This window comes from Solanum stenotomum, chromosome 7, assembly GCF_019186545.1.
Source record: "Solanum stenotomum isolate F172 chromosome 7, ASM1918654v1, whole genome shotgun sequence".
Classification (NCBI taxonomy): Eukaryota; Viridiplantae; Streptophyta; class Magnoliopsida; order Solanales; family Solanaceae; genus Solanum; species Solanum stenotomum.
The window spans coordinates 60,507,433-60,533,398 of record NC_064288.1 but is presented as its reverse complement, the minus strand read 5'-3'; the positions used below and the strand labels follow the sequence as shown (position 1 = coordinate 60,533,398).

The following is a 25,966-nucleotide window of genomic DNA, read 5'->3' as shown; positions in this document are numbered from 1 at the left end:
TACAACAATAACACAAAAGGAGAAGAAATATTAAATGTACGAAGCTACATTATATTATTATTCGAATAATTATATAAGTCAAATGCTTGAGTAATAATAAGAATATAATACTCCCTCCATTCACTTTTACTTGATCATTTTAGACTTTCTACGTTTTTTAATAAATAATGATTAATATAAATATTTTACCACAATGTCAATATTAAATTGATGTATAGTCTTAGATCCTGAGAAATAATTTAGAGAATAAGTAATTAATGTTAAACATAAATCTCGATATGTCAAAGTGAAAATTTATTTCTGAAATAATGAACAGCGAGGAAGTCTTTTATAGGAGTGTGTTATAGGACAGTGTTTTGTCCAGTTGACCTTTTTTATGAACAAATTTGTCAAAAAAAAGACACAAAACATAATTTTATGGTTTGGTCTTTTGTGAAAGTATTATTAATTGCTACCATATGTTTTCATCAGTATAACAAGGAGCTACTTTTTTATGTACAGGACCACCTATTCAACTATATTGTATTTTTCTATTAATGTTAGGTGTGCGAGTACTATTAATGATACGAGGTCTTTTGAGAAAAATTAATTATGTAGGCTGAAGTTAAATAGAACGATATCATATTATATATATACTTGTAGAAGAGATTACAAGTCATGTTGTCATTATATTGTTTAATTTCTTGTTTGTTTTATCACACTCAGAATTATGTACTTATTGATAAGATTTTATAGAAAGGGAACCAAGTCTGAGTTAAACTTGAAGATGAAAGTCTTGAATTTTCTTTCGAGTGAGAAATATAGCCAAACTCATGAGCTTAATAATTATCTTAGGTCAGAACAAGTTGATAGTGTCATCTTTTTACGCTACCCCCACCCCCAAAATCTCGTATGGTATGCTTTAAGTTGCGCAAATTCTTCACTTTCAATATTACATCCGTGTCAAATTCTTTAAAAATACACTATTTTTTAGAACGTGACACGTATCCATTAACATTCTTGAAGTCCGAACAAGAAAGGCATAGCCAACCTCCATTGAGAGGCTCTTGCATTAGCTCAATGGTAAAGCATCCCTGATAATAGCGTCATTGTGTTTCGATTGTGACTACACTCAAGTCTCACCCACGTGAATAGTTCATCAACGTTTTTTTTATCAGGATTCTCAGTCTCATACTAAATTTCATCAACAATTTTTTTTTTTTAAAAAATATTATAAAACACCTACACCATACAAGTAAAAATAATCAATAAGATAACTACACATTTACAAATATCTTTCTAACTAGCGAAATTGTATTTTGATTTTGCATTTATGAAAAACAAATGATTGTGAAAATCCAAAACCCCACATGCCATTCTTTAGCATGCGCGCATGAATTATCAAAACCTACAAAACATGACAAAACTATATATTTAAAAAAACTATCTAAAAATCCCCCAAAAAAAAAAAGACCAATCCAAATTCGTAGGACAGTTGACCCTACAAATATTAAAGGAGTCAAATGCTTCCAAGATTTAATCCTGACAAAGTCAAATTTCCCTCTGAAAACAAGGTACAATTTGGCAGTGCATGTAGGTTGACCTTAATATATATAATTGGCACAAAANGGACAACCAAAAAAGGAAATATGGACAAGTAAATAGGGACGGAGGGAGTATCTAAAAATCCCAAAAAAATAAATAAAAAAGACCAATCCAAATTCTTAGGACAGTTGACCCTACAAATATTAAAGGAGTCAAATACTTCCAAGATTTAATCCTGACAAAGTCAAATTTCCCTCTGAAAACAAGGTACAATTTGGCAGTGCATGTAGGTTGACCTTAATATATATAATTGGCACAAAATAAAATAAAAAAATAAAAAACAAACCTCTCAATTTCAATCCATTTATTTATTTTTATCAAATAAACACCACAACTATAGATAGATATTATCCCTTTTATAGCATTTCTCTCCAGAAATTTTATGTTGATAGCAATCTTTGTAATTGTATTTTTCTTTTCTTGTCTTTTTAATAGTCAATCTCTGAAAATAAAACGCGCTTCAAATAGGTTCTATGCAGGTATTGAACATCGATGGGAAACTAAAAAAATAAATGAAAACACCCCTCAATGAAATGGATTTGATGAATTTATCATATATTAATCACGTATCACAGATTCAAATTTTGAGAATGAAATTTTTTAAAGTGATTCCCTATTAAGTGAAAGTGAGCCTAATGTAGGTTGAATCTAGATTAGTTGGTATTGTAAATTTTATATATACTAAATGGTTAAATAAATATATGTCAAAATTATCTTTTTGGGAGATAATCATGATGCTTGACTTGATGACATACACTTTAATTGTTCTGCGAACTTATTATCTCTCACCTACATATTTCCTCCGTCTCTAATTACTTATTCATTTTTTCTTTTATAGTTGTCCCTAATTACTTGTCTATTTTGACAAATCAAGAAAGGACAATTTTTTTTACCTATTATACCCTCAATTAAATGACTAATTACTTTGAAAAATGTAGAAGTTTTTATCCACTTCATAATTAATAGGGATAAAATGGTAAACTCACAATGTCATTAATTATTTTCTTAATATGTGTGTCAATTCAAAAGTAGACAAGTAATTAGGGACGGATGGAGTAAATAACAAACAATTTTGTCTACCAAAAATTGGACAAGTGGAAAGAAATACTCCCTTCGTCCCATATTATATGTCACCTTTTTTATTTGCACTTGCATTAAGAAATAAGGTAATTTACCCTTATGCCCTTATTTAATGTTTACTTATGATAACTTTGTAATAAATGATGAAATGTTAGATTTCAAAAATAAAAATGCATTTGGATGACTATTTAAATTTTAGAGTTTATTTTTGGTGCCAAGTTTTTTCACCAATTGATCCAAAAAATTTTAAAAATCAAGTTTTTCCCACCTCAATTTTCCTATATATTTTGTGTAAAATATTTTTTTACATTTTTATATATAAATTCTTAAAGCAAACATGACAACATTACAAAATATTCAAATTCCATTACTTCAAATTGATCTAAATTTTCCTTTGAACTTTTTGAAATGTCATCTTCCTTGATAAAATTTGTTGAAGCTTCAACTTTCAAGATTATTTTTGAATTTTTTCTCATCTTTTATTTTTAATTTGTTTGTTGATATTTTTTTTCAAAATCAGATTTTATAGAATAAGTAGTGAATAAAGAAAGTAGTTAATTAATGAATGAAGTACTCTCCCAATGAAATTAATTACTTGTAGATTTCCTAGGTTAGTCAAAGTAAATACATTTTCAATATTAATTAATTAATTTATCAAGGATATAATGGACAAAAAATGGTAATTTATGCATAAATTTTATAAAATGACATATATTGTGGTCCAACTATATTTAGAAAGAGGCGACATATAATATGAGACGGAGGAAGTAGTACTTAGTAGTTTTTTGTCTTTTTAGAAGCTTAAACTATTTCCTATGATATTTATCCATTTTGTTAAAAACTACGCAACACACCTTTTTTTTTAATAGATAGATAATGAATTTCGACGTATTAAATGTGTTTATATTTATAAAAGCTTTCATTATCATGCTCATTGATTACTATATGATGTAAAAGTATACTAGAAGAATTTCGCACGAGCGATAGTCATCTAAGGCTAATTAGGATTACGATGACTTACGAATTAAAGGAAGTTCATTACTAAAAGAAATAATATCTCATTTTGTTCGAGAAATCAAAATTTTGTTGAGAACACGTGCTTTGTATATGAAATATGAAATAGAAATAGAGAGAACATATATATGGTCACAATTGCCATCAAATTATGATTTAATCAATCACAAGGAGTTCATAACTACATAACATGAATTAATTATGCAGAAATTTGAATTTGATTTATGTAAGGAGTATTTACTAAGATGTCAACTCCAAAATTAAACAAGATTTAATTACTATATGATATAAGTATACAAAATACTAGTAATAAATTAGGCAGCTGGCCTCCACTAGTTTTTCTTCATATGGCACTATTTGCATGAAAAAAACTGAATATTTGCTGGACCAAATTTGCTATATTATCAGCTGAAAACCTTGTTTCACCACAAATCTGCACAAATAAATACAAAAAAAAAAAATTGATGAAATAATCCCATCAAGAATTTAAGTTATATACATTAACAAGAAAATCTTACACTATCGATATAATTTAACTGATTCTAACAGATTACTATATCGTCTAGCACAAAAGAGTTACCTATTGATTGTTATTGCACGTCAGCTTGGTCTATAAACAGTTAAAACAACTGAATGATGGTCAATTATATCGCGTATATATAAAATTATACTATATATATAGGTCAAAAATCTTGAAATACACATACCAAAAAATCACTTCGTTACTAAACTTTTAAGCAAGGACGTACGGAGCTAGGTAGGACCACAAGGGTAAGAGGGTTCATCTGAATCCACTTCAATAGAAACTTATAGTATAGTAGATGTTGAATCTACTTTGACGAAAATTCTAACTGCATCACTACTTTTAAGTAAATAAAAGTGCATCCTATATGTATCTTAGATGAGATAGTCACATAGTTCAACGGAAACGTACCTTAACATTGAAAGTATACAAAACAGTATGTTCAATTGTTGTAACATTTGTATGAATAATGTTAAGTTGCAAATCTTGTAATGCAGAAATAGTGTTAATGAGTTGTCCTGGCCTTCTTTTTGATAAAATCTTGATCATAGCATTATCAATACCAATAATCTTCACTTCAACATCAGCCAAAATTGACTTAATCTCAGCTATATCTTCTTGAATAATTCCAATTTCATTATTATTAGGAGCAAATACTAAATTAGATGGATTTTGAATTTCCATTAATGATGAATCTTGATGATCTCCATAGAGTTTTCTTCTTTTTTGTGATTCAAGACATTGTAAAAGTTGTTCCAATTCTCTTACAAATTCTATTGCTCCACCAACAATTGAAGCTTGATCACCCTACAAATTTTCCAAAAAGAATAAATGTCAAAAAATTTCATTTTGATCAATGTAATATAATTCTTTTTAATTTCGTTATTTTATATGACAATACATGCACTATTAAAAAAACATGAATTTCTAATAGACATTCAGTTGGAAATTCGAGTTTTTAGTAGTGTTGACTTATGACTGAGCACAAATTAGGTTCAATTAAGAAAGAAAGACAGACTTTTTACATAGGCTTTTTTAGTACTCTTTGAACTTCTGGTGTTAAACATAGGTGAAATGGAAAAATTAAACTTAAAGAGTTTTCATGTATATAGAAAAAATGTCATTCTTTTTAAACAGACTATAAAAACGAAATAAATGTGATATAAATTTAGAAAATTTAATATAATACCGTTTATACGTTTGTGAAATGGAAAAATTAAACTTACAAAGTTTTGATGAATATAGAAAAATGTATCATTCTTTTCAGATCAGACTGAAGAGATAAAAAATGTGATATAAATTTGGAGAATGGAATTTAATACCCTTTATACATATGTGAAATGGAAAATTAAACTTAAAAAGAGTTTTCATATATTAAAAAAGTCAGGTCATTCTTTTTAAAACAAACTATAAAGACAGAAAAAAATGTGATATAAATTTAGAGAATTGACATTAATACCCTTTGTACATATGAGCTTGGCATGAGTGACCTCAACACATGAAGATGTTCATTCATTTGCTTTCTTCTATTCCTCTCCACTTCAATATGTGTCATTCTTTGATTCTCAACTTCCTCACTACTCTTCATTCTTATTTTTGTTCTTTTTCTCTTCTTCTTGCTTTCATTTGCTTTGCTGTTTTCACCAACAAATGCCACATTAATTTCCTCTTCTTTTTGTGACACCATCAAGGCCTTTTCTTCTTCATTATTAACCATTTGTGGATGTTGATAATTATGACAATTATAAGAATCATCATCAAGAGAGTAGTAATTATCATCATTTAGACTTGGAAAAATTGTAGGCAAAGAAGGCTGCAATAATATTTCATGTTCAAAATTAGACAACATAGTGAAAATAAGTATAGGATAAAAAACATAAACCAATATATATATAGATGTTTGTGTGTGGATATATATACCTGTTTTTTTTCTTTTTTCTCCATATTTTTTTTAATATTAAAAATATTAATTACTAAATGGTACACAAATTAGTATCAATCCTTGGGTCCACCTCTAGAAACCTGACAAATTCAGCAACAAACTATCATGACAATATTGTGAGAAAATAAAATTTTGAAATTTCTTAAATGGAAAAAACAAAAACAAAAAATTAATAAGACAAACCATTAAAGATGTATATATGGTGTTGAAAGGTTTGATAAGATTATCTCAGAAATGATGGACCAGTGTGTCCTGCTAGATGTTGCCTTTGACTTTTTGGCTGCATTTTGCTTCCAATATATATATACACAAAAATAAAATAAGGTACTTGAATATGTAGAGTTTAATTTATATATATCGATCTTAAATTATTAAGATTTGAAAAAAGAGGAGAGGAGAGGAGCCAATGGATTAATTTACACTTCATGAATATTCACTTCACCGCCCTTTAACATATTATTTATTTGAATCACAAGTAGAGCTAACTTTACCACCTCTTTGCACGAGTTTTTAATAAATACTTAAACACCTTGTTATATGATTTTATTATGAATTAAAATGAGTGGATTTCTTTTTAAAATAATTTGAATTGAATATTTGAGATTGGTTTAATTATATATCATGCATGTGAGTACCTTTAAATTTGCAGCCTAGATGCCTTTATGTTTGACTAAAAAATCTCTTTAATTGGATGCTTATGTTACATGTGATACCGTTAAGATTTTTGAACTTTACATGCTCTGTTGGAGCTTTTTTCATTGAATGATGAAATGACAATTTTACAACTTGTGCCTCAACATCCAAGAACCATGAACAAAAAGCTTTACCAAAAGTAATATCACGATGACTCGAACCTGAAATCTCTCGAACCTAAAATCTCTCGTTAATGTACTTATTACACTACTACGAGTACGATCCTGCGATGAGATAGGCTAGATATCCCAGCAACCAATTGCTAAGGCTGTATATCCATATTTGAAAGTCTAGCAAGAACATTAGTATCAGAATGTTGCAATAGATAATTCTTAAAACAATGGACTCCAGAAAACAATTAGGGAACAGTGGCATCTCTTTTTTTTTTTCTTCATTCTTTTGAAGATCCAAACAACATAAAATCTTAATTAAATTGTAATTAAAGATCTGAATGTAGGAAAGGAGAGTTGTGGCAGATTCAGAGAAAGATAACGAGCAATCGAAACTTCCAGTATCCATCTTCCTTAGTCGTTTAGCACACAAAATACGATGACAAGCACAAATTGGGTAATCAAAAGTCCAAGAAACAGCCCACGGGCTCTTTTCGATGTATCGCACGACTCAATTTGATCATGGAAAGTGTTATAGGTTTTCACCTCTGCCCATTCAACATCACCTTCCAACATGGAATGAAAAACCAATTGGTGAAGCTTTTAAATTACAATAAATCACGATGTGTACTCAAATGCGGGTGGGGGATGAGGCTCCTCATCAACAGCCATTGCTGATGCCGGGGCCTGTTGTCCAGTTGATCCACCACCAGTGCTGGATGCAGTTGAGGGTGCATCGGTGAGGGACAATACTTCAGGTTCATCAGGATGTAGATCCCTCAGAAGCACAAATCCGGAAGGTGATGATTTAACTGGTACGTATCTGCTATCTTCCAAAAATTTAATGAATTTCTCCTGAGCTGGAACTACTCTAGCAGGGTTGGTTAAGATCTCAAATGATGGCTCCGGTTCGTTTTTCTTCTCTGCAGGAGCATCCACCTGCCAATAAAGGAGATTACACTTGGTAAACAAACTCAATGCTAGTTTTATGCACTACACAATGAAGCAGACTATTATGCCAGATCACCCATCCACAGTTGTCCACAATGTCATAGAAAACAGATCGTCAGTCCAACAGTTTGCTAAATTAAGGCATCCATCGAACAAAACTACATGATAGAAATGTATACGAACCTGCATGGAATCCCCATCCTTATCAGTAGACTTGCCCTTCCCCAAATTTGTTGCACCAGAAGATGACTCTTCAGCTGCCTTCTCGACATTGGCTTTCTCAGCCTCTTTCTTGCTAGCCCTTGCCTTGGCCCTAGCGGATGTTGATAGAACAGCTGTGGGAAGTTTGACAGCAGAAGTAGTTGTGGTTACAGTGATGGGCTTAGGATACTCAAACAGTGAGGGCTTGGCATGTGATACAAAATCAAACTTTGGCACTTTTAGGTCAGAGTTCAGACCAATTAAGGCTGTTGGTGAGAATGCTAAACTAACAAAATATATAAGAGGGTACCAATACCAAAACTGACTAAAAACAGCCAGTCCAACGACTGCTGTAATTTTGTCATGCTTTGTCTTCGAAAGTAATTTTATGGACACATTTCTACCACCAGCATCAAGAATTCCAGAAGCCAAAATAGCACCCATTTTACTCATGGTATCTTCATGCTTATCTAGGACAATTTTCTCCAGTTGTCGCCTGTACAGAAGAAGGCTTAGCATGCTAGCAAGCTCAGAGAAAAGATAGAAAAAAAGATGTGGTATGCATTTTCAGATGAAATACCTAAAGGCACCAACACGGGAATCACTGGCTTCACTTATCTGGACCATCACCATGGCCATTGCTATGAGAGCACCTTGGCGTACAAAATCAACTACATCTGACGTCAAAGGTTCCAACAATGAGATGGCCTCACTCAGACCAGTACCTGCACAAGAAATTCCAACTGCCATAGCCGCACCATATCGCACATGTGGATTGTAAGACTTAGATAACAATGACACAATACGAGGCATCTGCAAATTCATTCAAAAGAAACAATATTAGCATATCAGCACAAAGAGGACATCACTGCAGCGGATATGAACAGAAAAGTACCAACCTGCTCAGGCTCAGAATACATAACAAATCCAAGTGCCAATACAGCAGTCCGGCGGACATCATCACTAACATCTGATACAGCAAAATGAAGCAACTGACGGATAGCCTTATTATTCGCAGTTCCTCTGTAAGCCAATGCCAAAGCATACATGCCACCATAACGCAATATAGGGTCTTGATCCCTAGTCATCTGCTCGATCAATGTATCTGCTTCTTCTTCCCTTCCATAGACTGTAAGGGCTATACCTAGTGCCAAACCCCTGCATGTAGCATCAGAAAGAATGTTCAACTCCAGTACTCTACTGACTCTTCTACTGTAATAATCTTTTTTCAAGAAAATTGTGTTCAGGCCTCATACATAGTGGAGTGGAGAAATGGTCATCCTTAATTTACACCACAATGTAAATCTCATCATTATTCCAAAGGCTAATTACATATCCATATCCTCTCTGGTTTGATATATTAACTTTTTGCTAATGAACTTTGTGAAAGCAAAATCTAGGGGGTAAACGGAACAGAATATTCCAGTACACAACTAGTTTTTTCAGATTGAAACTTGAAATTTGAAATTATGGTTTTTCATGTTCGTGGAATTTATAGGCACAACATTCAAAAGTCATACTTGGTGACTGAAACAGGTGATAGCATCTAAATTTGTAATTGTACTATATATGATCAAAAGGCAATATCTGCCAAATATTTAGAATTGACAATGACCAAAGAAATCAACCTATCATGTCTCCTTTCAAACCAGAAATTCAAACACCGCTAATTGGCAATGGACATTCCTGGCATTCTTTCGAAACAGAAATTTAGACGATGCCAGCATATCTTTTACATCACCAGCCACATAGTCTGCAGCATTTCCCACTGCAGCGCATTTGCTTTGCAATGGACATTTTCTTTCAATTCAGACATTCCCTGTTTTTTACTTTTTACATAAATGCGACATTCATAATAAAATGGATGCTACATTGGTTTAAGTGGAAAAATCAGACAGAGGGATATGAAACACTGGGTTCTAAAACAAGGAAACTATCTCAGGCAAATTATTTTTTTATATTTGTTATCAACAGGATTTGTTGCAAAGAAAGTAAGGAGGCTAGTGTAACAGAGACAGACTCGAGGAAGATTTCTGAAGATAGCCATTAAATCTTTACTTTGATGTGCAGTCTATCAAATGTATAGAACAACCAATATTGTTTCCTTATATCAATTAATGAGATTTAATCACAATACTCTTCAAAATACAAAAGCTAAACCTTTAAAAAAGAACTTCTCAAGTTCACATATATAACAGATAACAATAGGATCAGAGCTAGAACAGGAAATTATAGTTCACCATCTGGCATTTATCTGTCAATTACCTAATTATCTTCTCATGTTGCGTCTCATGAGCATAAGCAAGCATCTCACTTGCCTTCTCACTTGCAGTTCCAACCATCAATAAACCCATACCAATACCAGCAGCCTCTCCCGCAACAGCACTGTCAGTATATAGGACGGTTTTAATGTCATCATAAATGTCTTCATCAGCGGTTCCTAGAGCTGCCAACCCAAGTCCTAAGCAGGCACCATGCTGAATAACCTGTACCAACAAAAGTTGCAAATGTGAAATCAATTACTGGAAAGAACGAGGTGGCAATGAGAATGATACAGTTCACTAATACAAGTACCTCAACATTTGTACTACGTAGACTCTCACGAAGAAACTGCTTGATACCCTCCCCGTGATTTGCATGAATTAAACCAAGAGCATACAAGGCACCACCTTCTGAATAAGGACTACCACCTCCACCACCTCCACCTTGTGGCAAGTAAGGGGCCATAAGTGATCTCCCCTGCTGTAAATGGCCACTGTGAATAACACCTAGTCCAGCTGTTGCACTGAATTTAGCCCAATTTGATGCACGGCTTAGCCAGTCCTGACATTGGGAAAACAAGATTTCCATTGGAAACTATGTTAGGCTGTAGATTTATCCAAATGAGAAAGTACGCTAGTAAAAGGAAAAATATAATCACCAGGTTCTCCCTGAGGAATGTATCCACAGTTGTTCCAGCATGCATGATTGCATTCGCATATATAGTTGCACTGTGACAGACACTATTTCTCATCTCAACAGACTGCTTTATTGTTTTAAGAATAAGGAGATCTGACCTGTACGCAAAGATTAACAAAACTATGAATACACATGTTTCCATTAATCAATTGAACAAATAGGTAACAAAAATTAAAATACATTTGTCTTACTTGTTATGGCTGTATAAGAATTGCAAGGTCAACTGTATTGAGGTCTCCCCTGATAGAATTCCTTTCAATTTTCCCAACCTTTCAGCATATATAACTTCTTTTGGATCTGCAGCTGTTAATGTTCCACCTAAAGGTCTACTTTCCTCTAACAACGGAACATCCTCTGAAGCTTCTTCATCTTCAGTCGCTGCTCGATCAGAATCCGCAGGTAACGACTGTACCGTGTCTGAAGGTTGTAGATTTGGGCTGGAAAGCCAGTCTCTTACCCTCAAGAGAAAAGCTTGGTGCTCATTCTCTACAAGGTCAAAAGCTATTTGAAATGCCAATAGAGCATCATCTTTATTTTCTGATCTTAGTAGCTTTTCCAATATGCTTGCCACATCCTTTGGTTTATCCAAAAACATAAGCCACTGGCACATGCTCAAATAGTTTGGAGATGGTGACTTCTCATACACTTCCACAAGAAGACGAAGCACCTGAAAGAGAAAGTAGGGGGGGTTAAAATGAAAATTTTCTCTGAATCTGCTTAAAGAATATCTACAGAAGTAACAAATTTATTAATGTAACCGCCCTACATCTATAGCGAAAGAAAAAAGCAAAGCAAAGCAAATAAAGATAATGTCGGCGGATGTAGTTCATTAAAAAAAGGGTTCATCCGAGACCGGTAAATCTGGATCAGACCTTGTATAGACCATGCATGTGTTACAAATAAATTCACTAAATAAGTGCAAATAATAGATTCCAAACAGAAGTAAATCGACTGGGATGTGGTAGAATCCTGAACTTGAACCCATAATGTTCAAATCAACTCCTTTTTTTTTTCTTCCATTTCTATGCTTCCCCATTGTAGACGATATTAGGACGACGCTAGTGAGGAGGGACAGGAAGAAGGTAAGACTCAAAGGGGAATTTTGGTGGAATATGATCCTAGGGGAGCTCACAGTATATGCCTTACTCAATGCAAAAATGTTATGACTTATGCTTACAGCATTAAGATTTTTTTAAAAATTAAAAGAAAAGCAATATAATAAACACGCAGGGGCTAATATTTCTATGAGGAACCGAAACAGATCAATCAATGCAATAACTTAACCTAGCAAGAAGACCACATAAATTAACAGACTACACAGATAGAGGGGGAAAGGAGGAAACTTAAGATCAAGTATGTTACATAGGGCAGTAAGACTATACCTCACTACGATATTCTCTACGATTGACAAAGTTATGGGAGACATTACTGCAATATGCTAGAGTGGCATCAACATTATCACTCCTCACAATTGCTTCGGCAACCTTATCCAGCCTTCGGCATTCAATGGCCATGCCAATGGCTTGTTGATATTTGCCATCCTTTATACACCTAAGTAAGAAGAAGGGCAATTATAAACCAGAAGGACATCCCAGAATATAATGTTAGAATTACAGGTTCAGATTCTTATTCTTCTACAACAGAAGATAAAAATGTACTTACTTATCAAGCATTCTCTCCACAATAGCCTCCAGCCTGGGATCCACCTTTGTGGCTTCGTCACTTGACTCTGCTGCCTTGATCTTATAGCTTGCATACTCATCCAGGGCTTTAGCTGAAGCAAGGAAAGGAAACACATTGCAAGTCCAACAATATTGAGTCAACAATTGACACCAAAGGACATCTAAAAAAGTTGACAGGTTTATAGTACATAAAACTAAGTGAGCACAAATCTCTATTTGGAAGTTCAACCAACACTTATAACATGAACCAGTTAACTTATTTTACTTCTTACTCCCAAATAAAGAATGGATTCTCCAGTTTTACATGATTTCTCCCTAGTTCTCAGTGATATGACACAATAATTCACTTCTATGGACCCAACTATCCAGAAAGAACTCAAAATATACAGGCTAGAAGTAAGAAGTGACGAGAATAATTGGCAAGAGCAGTTGCAAAAATATGGATATTGAGGAAGAAGTGTTGAAAGATGTAATTGTATCAAAAGCAACATATGAATCTTGAGAAAGAAATTATGTAAGATCCAAATTCATTTGAACAATATGACCACATATGAAATTCATACCAAGAACTGTATGAACATAGTCAGAATCCTCAGAAACGTCAAAAAGAGGACCAGCTCCAAGGGCGTAGGATAATGAGACGTTATGTTCACCCAAATGATAGAAAACCTGACAAAAGAAACAGAAAATTAGCGAGGACTGCCAATATCAAAATTACTTCCAGCCATATAAACTAACTATCTACTGCGAGAGATGGGAAGGAATTGGCAGGAAAATAAAGATGTAACCTTTGAAGCAACTAATGCAGCTAGTTGTCTTTGGTCAAACTCTTCATCCTCGTACAAGCTTTCACTGCATTAGAAAGGTCTGTGAGATCCCAAAGCACATATCATGAATACTCAATTGATAGAAAATTAAGACTTAAGCTCAGGTTTCAGAATTGCATAATATTTATATATATATATATATATGGTGCAGCGCATGATGTCACCCAATATCACAACTGACACAATCAAGCAAACGCGATACACAGTCAAGAAAACTCGACAGTAAACAAGAATACCAGGTTTCTACGATGCACATTCTAACATAAAGTTAAAGCTCAGGGTTCTCAGTAACATTGGTAGACTGATTAGATGATACTTATATAAATTAGTGGACAACTAAACAGGCCAACAAGGCTGAGTGTCTTCTATTCAAGAGAACTATGTTCAGCAAACAATTTGGTGACTTAATTAAGAAAGTTCTAGTCTTTCCGGGCTTTCATCCAGTGGTAAGAGCGCAACAGTGATGTGTTTACTAGGCGCACGACATGCGTTCATACCCTGTCACAAACAAAAGCCTAGTACTTAAGTGGAGAAGGATAGAGAGGAATAGTGCGCCTGGGGACAGCTGGTCATAGAAAGTTTTTCAGTTAAAAAAATAAAAGCTTTATGGTCATAAGTAAAGCTCATGATCATTTCTAGGTGCATCGAGCTGCAGAGATTGCTAGTTTTACTTTAAAACCAATGTGATCCAGGCGACACACCCGATGTTTTGTGTTGGGAGTTGGGGAATAACAAAGTGTTCTCTTTAAAGTCCTTTTATGAGAAGTTTCTTGTTAGGGCGGAGAATGTTTTCCCACATGCTTCGATTTGGATTCCTAGGGTGCCAAGGTGTGCTTTTTCACGTGCTTAGCTACTATAGGGGTGATTATGACGAGGAGAATCTTGAGAAAAAGAAGGTGGTGTTTCCTATGTAAGAAGGTCGGTGAGGACATGGAGAGCATATTTTGTTACATTGCCAATTAGCCACGAGGTTATGGGGGGACATCTTAGGTGGTTTCGCATTTCTTGAGCAGTGCCAAAAGCTGTGAAGGAGTTGGTATTCAGCTGGAGAGTGGAGCTAGGACAAGAAAGCACAGGACTTGGAATGCTATTCCTTTTGCCTTAATGTGGGTCATTTGGAAAGAGAGAAATAGGAGAGCTTTTGAAGGGGTGAAAATGAACTTAGTTCAATTGAGGAGTAGTATTCTACATTTTCTGACAAACAAATCAGCAATTTAATTCCTAGAATTCCTATTGCATCTTTTTTATACCAACAGTGTCATGACCAGTTTGCGCACACTTAGACTAATCTACCAGGCAAATTGTCCAGCACACTAGCATGGTAACTAGGATTCAAACTTTGAATCTCTATTCTCCAAGTTGTTACTCTAGTACCTCAAAAACACTAAGCCATCTCGTTGGGGCTTGGAAACGCTATTGCATTATTCCAACCACTACTCACATTCAAGTTTCATATGCCCGTCTCCTTCATGTTCCCAGAAGTACAACAGAAGGGAACATCTCCATAATTTTAAGGAGCCCATGCTTCAGTCAAATCATAGAGGAAAATGCTAGTAGTTTACAACAGGTACAAGTCTACATGAGCCACATCAGCTTAAGAGGTACCATTGATTGGATTATTCTGATTGTTATTAATAATGGCTTCATACAGACTTGTTTTCTCTTTGCCTATTCTATGACGTTTTGACAAGCTTATGCGGCAATTAGCTCAACCTAATCCAGTTATACGGGGGACCTCACTTATAGTTGTCAAGTAGATTGTTCAAAATTTTTAAAGTGTAAAGAAAGATAATTCTACATCTACACTAGAATGACATCTTAAGAGACATAGCAGCACCATAACTACACCAATGTCAGTGTTACTCATCTCACAATGCCGACCAACAATGGGGTAAATTATGAACAGTCACATAAGCATGCTGATTTTCAGAACTCAATAAAGAAACTGAGAGAAAGTTGAAATCTCCCCTTAAAAACTAAAACAAACCATTTAACGTCATTTATTTGGTACAGTAAGATCAACAATTACTCCAAAACATACAATCTCAGGCCAAGCTTGTGAAATTCAGGAAGTTCAACATCTTTCATCCCTAAATTGTGACTCATTCTCTCCAAAGTCGAGAAATTAATTAATAAGAACTACAAATAAAACCATAAGTACTCAAATACAGGCAATCTATCCCTGCAACCTACACTCTACCACTGTTCAAAGACAGTGGATAAAAACTATCATTGCTCAAAATTTCCAATTCACACCAGAATCCAAACATAGCAAGTCCACTAATCCTAATACTTAGAAATTCCTCCACGTTTCCCAGCTTTATGTTCTCCTCACAAAATTTCCCCTCAAATTTTCATCTTTAGGGCCAAAACCTTTTCTCTCTAAAATATCCAAATTACCATCCACTACCTACTTTCCTCAGAAACCCCACAAAGTTCAAATACTTCTAAAACTCAAAACCTGTCATACTAATGCAGTAAAAAACCAATTATGTACAACGATGAACAAATACACAAGTACTTACCACAACAAAAACACTAATTCAAGCTGAAAAGTAACAAAATTTCTGCTCAACAGTCCCTTTTTAAGCAGACCATTAATCTACCCCCTCTTCAATCTTTCGTAAAGCCACAATATTTCATGAGCTCAATTCACCACCAAAAAAGACTGTTAATTTCCTCTACTACTCAAATATCAACTGTCCACACTTCAGATCACAAACAGAAAACAAAAGAATTCACCAAAATAGGAAAATAAACACAAAAGATAACGAATTTCCTCTATACACAGCTTAGAAGTTCCAATTCCACATAATCTCAATCAATCACATCAACTAACAAAAAAAGAAACTTCAATTCAAACTGAAAGTACAGAAAAGAAGCAGAAGAACTACATGACAGGGACAGAGGTAGAGATCTCAGGCCAAAAGTAATCAACAAAGGTGTTGAGATTGGAGAGAGCGTGTAGCTTCAACTGCGGATGGCTCTCATTCAGCATCGCCAATAAACCACCCGCCGAACTCACCATCGTCGCCGCCGTGACCATTGCCGCCGTTTAATTGTTCTATATAACTGGCGGAATTCGCGTTCGGATCTGTGAGAAGGGAGGAAAAAGCTAGGTTTTTTACGATGGACAGAGCAACCGGAGACCAAAGGAAGCAGGGGAGAGGAAATATAGAGATTTGAAAGGTGAGATTTCTTGTTAATGGGGAAATAAAAGGTTCTTTTGTATTAGCTCACTCCTAGCTTATTTTGGACTCCTATTGTGGGGGTGGGTGGGTGGGGTGGGAGTGGGGGTGGGGTGAATGAAATGGAGCCGAGCCTCGGGAATATTTTAAGATAAATTTTATAGAGTGATGATTAGTCCGATTCAAGTTATCGTGTTCAAAAGATGCAAGTTGTGTAAATAAGAATGTTGAGGTCGATATATGGGTATGTCTAGAGAGATGAGATAAGATTAGGAATGAAAACATCCAGGACTAGGTAGGAGTGGCTTATGTGATGGACGAGTTGAGAAAGGCGAGGTTGAAATAATTTGAGTATGTGAAGAAGAGATATGTGGATGTCCGAGCGAGGAGGTGTGAGAGATTTGACCCTTTCCCGAAGGATAGAGGACTTAGGACACAAACTAAATGATCGAACTGATGAATTTAAGTCTAGGTGAAGTTTACCAACACATAGGTAGTTTAAGTTCTGGGAGTATCTGACTTTCACTTAACTATTTTCTGAGCTTGTTTTCGGGTCTATCTTCAAAAGTAGATAAGGTTTAGCGGTTAATAAGAAACTCATATGAATTCTTAAACCTAGTAAGAAAAAACGATTCTACTCCAATTACATTCATTAGTTGGATGAGAGTGATAATAGAAAGAAAGACAGGAGAAAGTTGCACATGGTTGGGACAAAGAAAGGTAAAAGTATGTGAAGAAGTATCGAGGGAGGTGATTAGACTGGACATGCCGCAACTATAGCTCATTGAGAATATGACCTTAGATAAGAAGGTGTGGAGGTCGTGGATAGGTAGAAGATTAGTACATTGTTGAGTGTTGTCACACTTTTAGTAGAACTAGATTTAGTGATAGTCTGGAATATCGTGTTACGTGTGTGTCGTATTATTAGTCTTATTCGTTTAGTTTCTTGTTTTTTGATATTTGTTGTCATATGATGTTGTTAATATTTCTTTCATGCTTTGTATTATTTTTCTTACTAATTCTCATGTTTTATTCATTGCCATATTTTCTCATTCGTAATTATTTTGATTTTATGTACAATCAATGAACTTCTAAAATAATGTATTTATCTCTAGGTAGATCAAATTTATGCGCACTCTACTCTCTCAAGACTCTACGCACTCTATTCTCTCAAGACTCCACTTATGAGATTACACGTAGACAAAATGAAAAGAGGAGACTGGTCTTTTGTCTCTCCCACGGACATGTACGACAACACTAACACTTGATTATCTATTAATCTTTTAACATTGTCTTTAACTTACAAATCTTTTTATCTACGATCATGCCCTAAATAAGCTAAACTAGCAAATGTAATTTTTACAAGCTAAACTAGTAAATGTAATTACCCTTATGTCATGGGTAACTAAGTTTCGCGATCAATTTACAATCTTAATTTGTGAGTCATCTTTTTGAGTCAAATTTTGATTTGATTTTTTATAAAGTACTATGAATATCAATAGGCTCATATATTCACATTATTACATCCTTGATAGATTAGAAGTCAAATTTTAACACGATTTTTATAAAGTACGATGAATATCAATAGACTCGCATATTCACATAAAATACATCTTTGTGAAGACAATTTTCGTGAAGCGCGTTTGCTCAACATTCTATGTAGGTTACATATTATAACCATAATCTATTTTTTTTTCCATAAAATTATTAATTTATTAAAAATATTTTTTCCAAAATCATGATCTAAAAGGTCCATAAACTATAGGATAAGTGAAAAAAGGCATTTATTGGGCCAAAAAATTTATAAACCCAAAAAACATGTACAGATCCACAGCCCATTTACATTCCTTTCTTCTTCTTCTTCATCATCATCATATAAATTGAACGGAAAAACGACTGCTGAAAAAACCCTAGCAGCAGCTCGATTCCACAGAGCTCTAGAGAGAGAGAGAGAGAGTAGAGCGAGAGAAAAAATGGTGTCTGGTTCGGGAATCTCAGCAAAGAGGATAGTGGTGGACGCCCGCCACCATATGCTGGGAAGATTATCTTCGATCTTAGCCAAAGAATTGCTTAATGGACAGAGAGTAGTCGTTGTTAGGTGTGAGGAGATTTGCTTATCTGGTGGACTTGTTCGTCAGAAAATGAAGTACCTTAGGTTCCTTCGTAAGAGAATGAACACGAAACCTTCTCATGGTCCAATCCATTTTCGTGCTCCTTCGAAAATCCTCTGGCGTACCATTCGCGGGTATGCTTCTGTTTTTGAATATAATTGTATAGATATATATTTGAACATTGTTTATTTAGAGCAGAATTAAGAGGTAGATCTAGTATTTTGAGTTAATTGCTTTGTTGTTTATTTAATGTATATGATAGTCTATGTTGGAGCATCCGACATGCACCCGTTGCCATTTTAAATGAGTATGAGTAACATAATGATAATTTGGTTTACATAATCCTTCTAATTGAGATAATTATGCTGTGGAGTGTAATGGGAGATTCATTTTAGGATAAGATTAAGTGAGAATATGTTAGTAGTTTGATTGAAAGGGAGCCATGGTGCAACGTTAAGTTGTTTCGAGCTGATGCTTGGGTTTGGTTAAGCTTCATACATTACACTCATTTGGGGTGTGTCTCTTTGCCTTTTTCCTGTTTCAGTTCGCACAATACTTCGTGTATCAAACTGTTTTTTTATGTTAATTAAGCATGTGTGAGCTAGTTTTGAAAGTGCAGATACTCCTTGAGTTCATTATAAGATGTGCAACTAGGTTCTTAATCATTTTACTATAGAGCTTTGCCAACTTAGTCAACATCAAGCCAAGAATGGTCTCTGTTGTAGAAAAAAGTTGAACTTGATCTTGTTTTCAGTACTTACATTCAGAAAGTGAAGATCTTTAATTTGTAGTGACAAAGCTGAAGTAGTTGACACAGTACTCAGTTAGTTAACTTACTAAGTGAAGTGGAATTTTGTATAGATGAAGTTATAAGTATTACAGTGATGCAAAACACTTTTGGCTAGTCTTTTGGGCTGTAACATCTATTTTTGACTAGAACAGATACAGAACAGTTTATGTTGTTGGAGTAAAATTTAGGGGTATCTGTGTAATGCTTGGGATCCTGTTGATAGTTTGTGCAATACTGTATTTATCTGTAGGTAATAAATGTCTGCCTCAATGTTGTTTTGGTTTGTGTGTTAATGGGTTCACTAATTTGTCAAGAAAGTTGTTTCTACTAGTATATATGACCTTTCCTTCTAGCATATATCAGCATGACTGTCCAAGTGATGCAACATTGTTTAATTTTATGTTGATGGATATGGCGTTTCTCCCAAGTTTTATTTAGTTTAGTTAGTGTGTATGATGTACTATAGAAGTGTGAATTAAGATAAACTCTAGTTTTGAAAAACCATTTGCATTGGAAGGTAACTGCTTTGTATTGGAATGTTATTGAGTTGAAAAGAGAGTGGATGTAGATGGTTTTGATTAATTTGGGATTGAGGCATAGTTGATGTGTTTTATAGACTACAACTCAGTTTCACAGTCTAAATATTTTGTTTTTCCTTTCCTTTGATGATTTTTTCAGTTGGGATTAGTACCTTTAGAACTACTGTATCGTGAACAATATATTTGATGATTAGGCCAGTATTGCAAGCTCCTTCTACTTCTACAATTGTGAATGATAGTGTCTGTCTTCATTTTATATAGGATGATTCCCCACAAAACTAAGCGTGGAGCTGCTGCACTTGCCCGTTTGAAGGTTTATGAGGGTGTTCCACCCCCATATGACAAGATCAAGAGGATGGTCATTCCCGATGCACTTAAGTGAGTTGCACTTGCAGCAGTCATAGCTTACTACTGTTTAGTGTTTCTTGTAGTACTGAAGTTTTTACCTTATTTTGTAACTAGGGTATTGAGGCTCCGTGCTGGACATAAATACTGTCTCTTGGGGAAGCTTTCATCAGAGGTCGGATGGAACCATTATGATACTATCAGGGTAAGTTTCTTGCATGTCGCTCTTCTCTTCTACCCTACTTCGATTCTCTCCAAGTAGCAACTAGTGTTATTCCTCCTTTGCTTTGCCCTTGTTCATCTAAACTACAGTCCCTGGCTAATTATGTGTTGAGCTTTCATTCTTGTAATTCGCATCGATGGTGACACTTCTCCATTGTTTATGATTTACCGCAGGATCTTGAGAACAAGAGAAAGGAGAGAGCTCAAGTAACATATGAGAGGAGAAAGCAGTTAGCAAAACTTAGGGTCAAGGCCGAGAAAGCTGCTGAGGAGAAGCTTGGTCCTCAACTCGCGGTTATTGCTCCAATCAAGTACTGAAGTTGAAATATAGTTTGTTTTGAAGTACAATTTTGATGAAGATTGATGTTTTGACATTAGTTTGTTCCTTGTTAGGGGATACAGTTTGCATTTTTAGCAATATTTTCATCATTTGATCAGACTCTTCCCTGTTTTTTCGTGTATTTTTTTGCTATAACGTATGGAAAGTTTTTCTTAAATGAATCTTAACAATGAAACAACATATATAATTGGTAAATACTTATGCACAATGGATATTTATGTCGAACCATAAACTGAAAAATCATATTTATATGGTAGCTTATTCATGATTTGAAGTTTTATTTGTTGAATTTGAATCTCTACTATAACTAGTTTCAAAGCATGATTGAAAAGAGACAGTCAACACTAATTTATTTTACATTCTTTTTAATAATTTAGCCCAATTTTACATCATTTTACCCTAAATTACCTATTTGGATAAATAATTTTTATTTGATCTTGCAATTATTGGGCCTCAAAGGAAGCTTTCACAAGTATCAATAGTGGTTATTAGTTAATCATCAATTAATGCACTAACCCACGCCTTCGTTTTTTGCTTAAAACCATTAATTGCATTTAATAATATTAATTAATTCAATAGTGAAATCAACCAACAATAAACTGCCATTGTTTCTTTCGATGCAAGATTTGTCCATTTTGACTAGAAAGCACTATGTAATTATCAGGTGTAATTATATAATTTGATATTGTTAGAATGTAATTGCAATGTAATTTTCTTTGTCGTGTTTGATTGGACAAATATAATTACAAATTTAACAAAAAAATTAGACTAATACATAGATATGTTTTATTGTGTGACAAATATATATATGTATATACTAAATTAATTGTGAGGTATTTTAATTAAAAATTGATATAATAATAAATAATAAACAAAAAATTTAAAACATTGGAAGATTGCATTTGCAAATTTTGGGAAGGAGACAAGGAGAGGGAGGTATGTGGGTGATAAAATGGAAAGTTTAATCGATATGGATTGTGTTAGAATGATTGAGATATTGTCATTTTTAATTACAAATCTAAGATTTAAGTCTTTGGGAATCAGAAAAATCTAGTTTAAAGTAATGCCCCCGAGACCTGTGATGCGTGAATTCGAATTTTGGTCAAGCATGTTTTAATGTGCGAACTTAAAGTCTAACCAAGTTATTCTCAAGTCAAACAAACAAGTCAAACTGTATAATCATATTCAATTACACTCAAATTCAATTATCACGTGACTTCCAAACACACTTTTAATAATTTGAAAAACACTCTTAAAATATTTCTTCAAAAAATTACAAAATCTTTTTGAAAAATACTTGAACAAACACTTAATTATTTTTTTTGAAATACATATTTCAGGAAAAATTATATCACATCTATACAGATTACAAAATTATACCTTTTATTTTTATTTACGACTAATAACCACAAATAAAACATAATATTATGAAAGAGAGAGAAGAGTAATAAATTATTTTAACTTTATACCAAAATAATTAGTTGGGATAGTTAATTAAATTTGTAATTATTATTACTACCCCACTACTATCTACTAATTACTTATTAACTAGCAACTCTTGACTTTTCATTTGTCTGAAAAAAACATAAAAACCATTTCTCATGAATTTTAATGTGACTTTTCTTTTACCCCATTTTTCAATTTGACTTTTCATTTCATAACTTTTTTTTTTCTTGAAACTATATATATATATATCCTAAGGTTCCTTCTTGATTTTCTTACAAAAAAAAATATTTTCAAGTTTCAAGAAATGGCACTACATTTTTTTAAAAGTGTAGTGTTTTTGTTTTTGTTCTATGGTTTAGCAAGTGGAAGAGTTTTACTATGGCCATCAATTGGAATAAGTATTTTTGGATTTATTCCAACAATTTATGTTGATCAATCTGGATTTGCTCAATTTCAGAAAATTCAAGCTGCTATTGATTCAATTCCTTCTAATAATTCTCATTGGGTTTGTATCTTCATCAGACCTGGCTTGTACAAGTAACTTCTCTATGCTCTACACTCTTCTTTTCCTATTTTATTTACGTGTGAATTCAGAATTCAGAGTCGATATCTATTCTTTTTGGTATATGTGCTATAGTCTCTTCCTATTTTATTTATGTGTGAATTCAGAATTTAGAGTTACTATATGTTTTATTTGGTATATGTGCTATAGTTCTCTTGCACACGTATAAATTGAGCTAGACATAATAAATTATGTTGATCATTTTTTATTTTGATTGAGGGATTTGTATGAGATGTGCTTGGTGGAAAATGATTTATTCATGTATGTTGTAAACAAAATGAGTCTAGAGGCAAATTTAAAATTGAGAGTCATTGGATTCTGTTCTTTTTTGATATACGTGTTAGAACTCTTACACTCAAGATTGAGCTAGATATAATTAATTTTGTCAAAAGCGTTTTTTTCGAGGGATTTGTATGAATTACGCTTGGTGGAAATCATTTTTTATAGAAAGTAATCATGAGAACTTCCATAAAAATACACGTGTCTCTAATAGCGTGAACTCGTATGGTAAATACCGTGTATATAAACAATAATTTCAACTCAAATCTATTCTAGCTTCTAGGGATACAATTGACATAGTTTAATTCAATAGGGAAGATGATAGTAGAGTAGTTGATGCATATATTACTTCTACTATTACTTTACCGAACTATACATGAGATTTTCACATCATATCTCTAATAACAGTTCAAATCTAGCGAAGAATCCAAGATTTAGAATCATTGGATTCCGTTTGATCTTTTTGTATATATATGCTAGTTATGTTCTCTTACACATACATAATTTGTGCTAAACTTCTGTCCAACGTTTTTTGTCAAGTAACAGATATGAAATGTGCTGTCAGAAATCCCAGCTTTTCAATGGATTTACGGGGATCCCCACACCCATGGAAAAAAAACGTGTCTCTTATAGCATAAACTTATCGAGTCTAATTTAAATATTCATCTCAATCTATATATATACATCATACATATATTTTTTTTTTCAAAATCATTGTTTCAATATTTGGTATTAATTAAAGACTAATTTTTTTTTTTTTTTTTTGCATTTAATCATGAAGGGAACAGGTGACAATTCCACTTGATAAACCTTTTATTTATTTAAAAGGTTCAGATGTGAAAAATACTATTGTGATATGGGATGGTCATGACTCACTTGTTACAAGCCCAACTTTTTCCTCTTTTGCTGAAAATATTGTTGTGGAAAAGTTAAATTTTACAGTAAGAAACCTTAAATCCTAATATTAAGTTTTTTTTTCTTTCAAAAATATAGTTTCTAATATTTTTTTTTTTAAATTTTTTGTAGAATTCTTACAATTATCCACCTATGAATAAAAAAAATCCAATGAAACCAGCATTAGCAACATTGGTTTCTGGGGATAGAACATCATTTTATGATTGTGCTTTTTCTGGTTTACAAGATACTTTATTGGATGATCAATGTACAATTGAAGGAGCCATGGATTTCATTTTTGGTAGTGGTCAATCAATTTACGAGGTAATCTTTTTTATTGTTACGTTACGTTACGATATCTGGTTGATACGTCTTTTGAATGTTTAGTAATTTTAATGAATATTTAGTGGTAAATACTTGTACACACATGGTATTTATATCGAATTAAGCAATTTAATTTAATTGTAGCAACTAAAACAGAAGGGGTAAACAACTTCTTAATTATTTTTTTAAGATGATAAATATTTTGAGATATATTCAATTTTTTTAAAAAAATAATTGATGCTTTAGCTAATCCCTAATTAATGTAATTTTTTTCTTTAGATATGTATGAACACATTAAGATTTTTGTCTTCTTTATTAATGGAGTTGAGGACAATTTTATAGTCAAATGATTTATAAATACAAATTAAAAAAGTAGGAAAAACAAAGTTTACTAGTTAATTATAGTTTTACCTTTCATTGGACAATTAATGAATTAAAATCCATACATAGGCCTTGGATACCTTTAGTTATTCAGTAAGGTAATGTGAGGTTAAGAACTATGTTGATTTTTTGTTTCACTTGGTGTTTGATATCTGTGTTAGGCGTAATTAAATTTTATTTCGTGCCAATAAATCCTACATTGAGGATAAAAAACCTTCCTCTATTACTATGACTACACATAATGTTCTTGTAAATTATGGTCAATACTGAGTATATAATCGGTAATTTTAAAACATAGTTTCATTCATTTGGGATGATAGTAGAGAAGTCGATAGATAAGTTACCTTTACTATTACTTTATATGAAATTTTCACATTATATATCTAATTTGTTTAAATGACATGTATCTATAGGATTGAATACAGAACCCCGTACATGAAATTTTCATATCACATGTCTGATCTGATTATTCAAATGACATGTATATTGTTTTAATAGGATTGTACCATATTGGTGAATGCTGGATCAATATCACAAAATTATGGAGGATTTATAACAGCACAAGGAAGATCACATCCAAATGATGCAAGTGCATTTGTGTTCAAAAATTGTAAAGTTATTGGGACAGGCAAGGCATTCTTAGGAAGGGCATGGAGGGCTTATGCTAGAGTTCTATTTTATAAAACCTCCCTCTCCAACATCATTGATCCTATAGGTTGGGATGCTTGGAGTTACAAAGGCCATGAGTAAGTCCCTCCCCTCCCCAACATAATTTTTTTTTTTTGGAATATTCGTGGTGTCGGCATCAACTTGCAAGCACCACGAGGAAATTTTGAGGGGTGTCAACTACTTCTTATCAACACAGGTACCTGGTAAATCTGTCTATAAAGACTTGGACAGATATAAAGAAAATCACCTAGTATTTGTGTCAGCTAGAAAATAAATTTGAGATTTATATATATATATATATATATATATAT

At 33.3% G+C, this 25,966-nt stretch overlaps 4 protein-coding genes across 5 annotated transcripts in view; 2 read left to right on the top strand and 2 right to left on the bottom strand.

Moving 5' to 3' along the window:
- Positions 1–3,893: 3,893 nt before the first annotated feature.
- On the bottom strand, positions 3,894–6,465 carry LOC125870403 (transcription factor FAMA). 2 transcript variants are annotated; one of them, XM_049550835.1, is made up of 5 exons: positions 6,327–6,465; positions 6,122–6,223; positions 5,661–6,014; positions 4,613–5,008; positions 3,894–4,111 (listed from the first exon to the last, which is right to left on the bottom strand). In XM_049550835.1, the coding sequence occupies exons 2-5, from the start codon at positions 6,143–6,145 to the stop codon at positions 4,022–4,024; spliced, it is 864 nt and encodes a 287-aa protein (XP_049406792.1). In that variant the 5' UTR covers positions 6,146–6,223; positions 6,327–6,465; the 3' UTR covers positions 3,894–4,021. The 2 variants fall into 2 exon arrangements, with proteins under 2 accessions (XP_049406792.1, XP_049406791.1); XM_049550834.1 differs by lacking the exons at positions 6,122–6,223; positions 6,327–6,465 and having other exon boundaries at positions 5,661–6,060.
- An 838-nt stretch (positions 6,466–7,303) lies between these two features.
- On the bottom strand, positions 7,304–16,766 carry LOC125870376 (26S proteasome non-ATPase regulatory subunit 1 homolog A-like). Its single transcript, XM_049550792.1, has 13 exons — positions 16,460–16,766; positions 13,527–13,590; positions 13,302–13,407; positions 12,719–12,830; positions 12,439–12,607; positions 11,248–11,723; positions 11,019–11,154; positions 10,673–10,921; positions 10,364–10,584; positions 8,998–9,256; positions 8,679–8,911; positions 8,081–8,594; positions 7,304–7,885 (listed from the first exon to the last, which is right to left on the bottom strand). Exons 1-13 carry the CDS (start codon positions 16,609–16,611, stop codon positions 7,565–7,567), a joined length of 3,012 nt encoding a protein of 1,003 aa, XP_049406749.1. The 5' UTR covers positions 16,612–16,766; the 3' UTR covers positions 7,304–7,564.
- A 1,877-nt stretch (positions 16,767–18,643) lies between these two features.
- LOC125870412 (60S ribosomal protein L13a-4-like) lies at positions 18,644–21,191 on the top strand. Its single transcript, XM_049550844.1, has 4 exons — positions 18,644–18,998; positions 20,455–20,571; positions 20,656–20,743; positions 20,935–21,191. Exons 1-4 carry the CDS (start codon positions 18,727–18,729, stop codon positions 21,076–21,078), a joined length of 621 nt encoding a protein of 206 aa, XP_049406801.1. The 5' UTR covers positions 18,644–18,726; the 3' UTR covers positions 21,079–21,191.
- A 1,659-nt stretch (positions 21,192–22,850) lies between these two features.
- LOC125870420 (probable pectinesterase 55) overlaps positions 22,851–25,966 on the top strand; it is a 3,441-nt gene continuing 325 nt past the window's right edge. Inside the window, exons 1-4 of the mRNA XM_049550854.1 lie at positions 22,851–23,083; positions 24,169–24,328; positions 24,414–24,605; positions 25,485–25,732. Of these exons, the coding sequence (XP_049406811.1) occupies positions 22,851–23,083; positions 24,169–24,328; positions 24,414–24,605; positions 25,485–25,732 (833 nt within the window). The remainder of the gene's footprint in view (positions 23,084–24,168; positions 24,329–24,413; positions 24,606–25,484; positions 25,733–25,966) is intronic.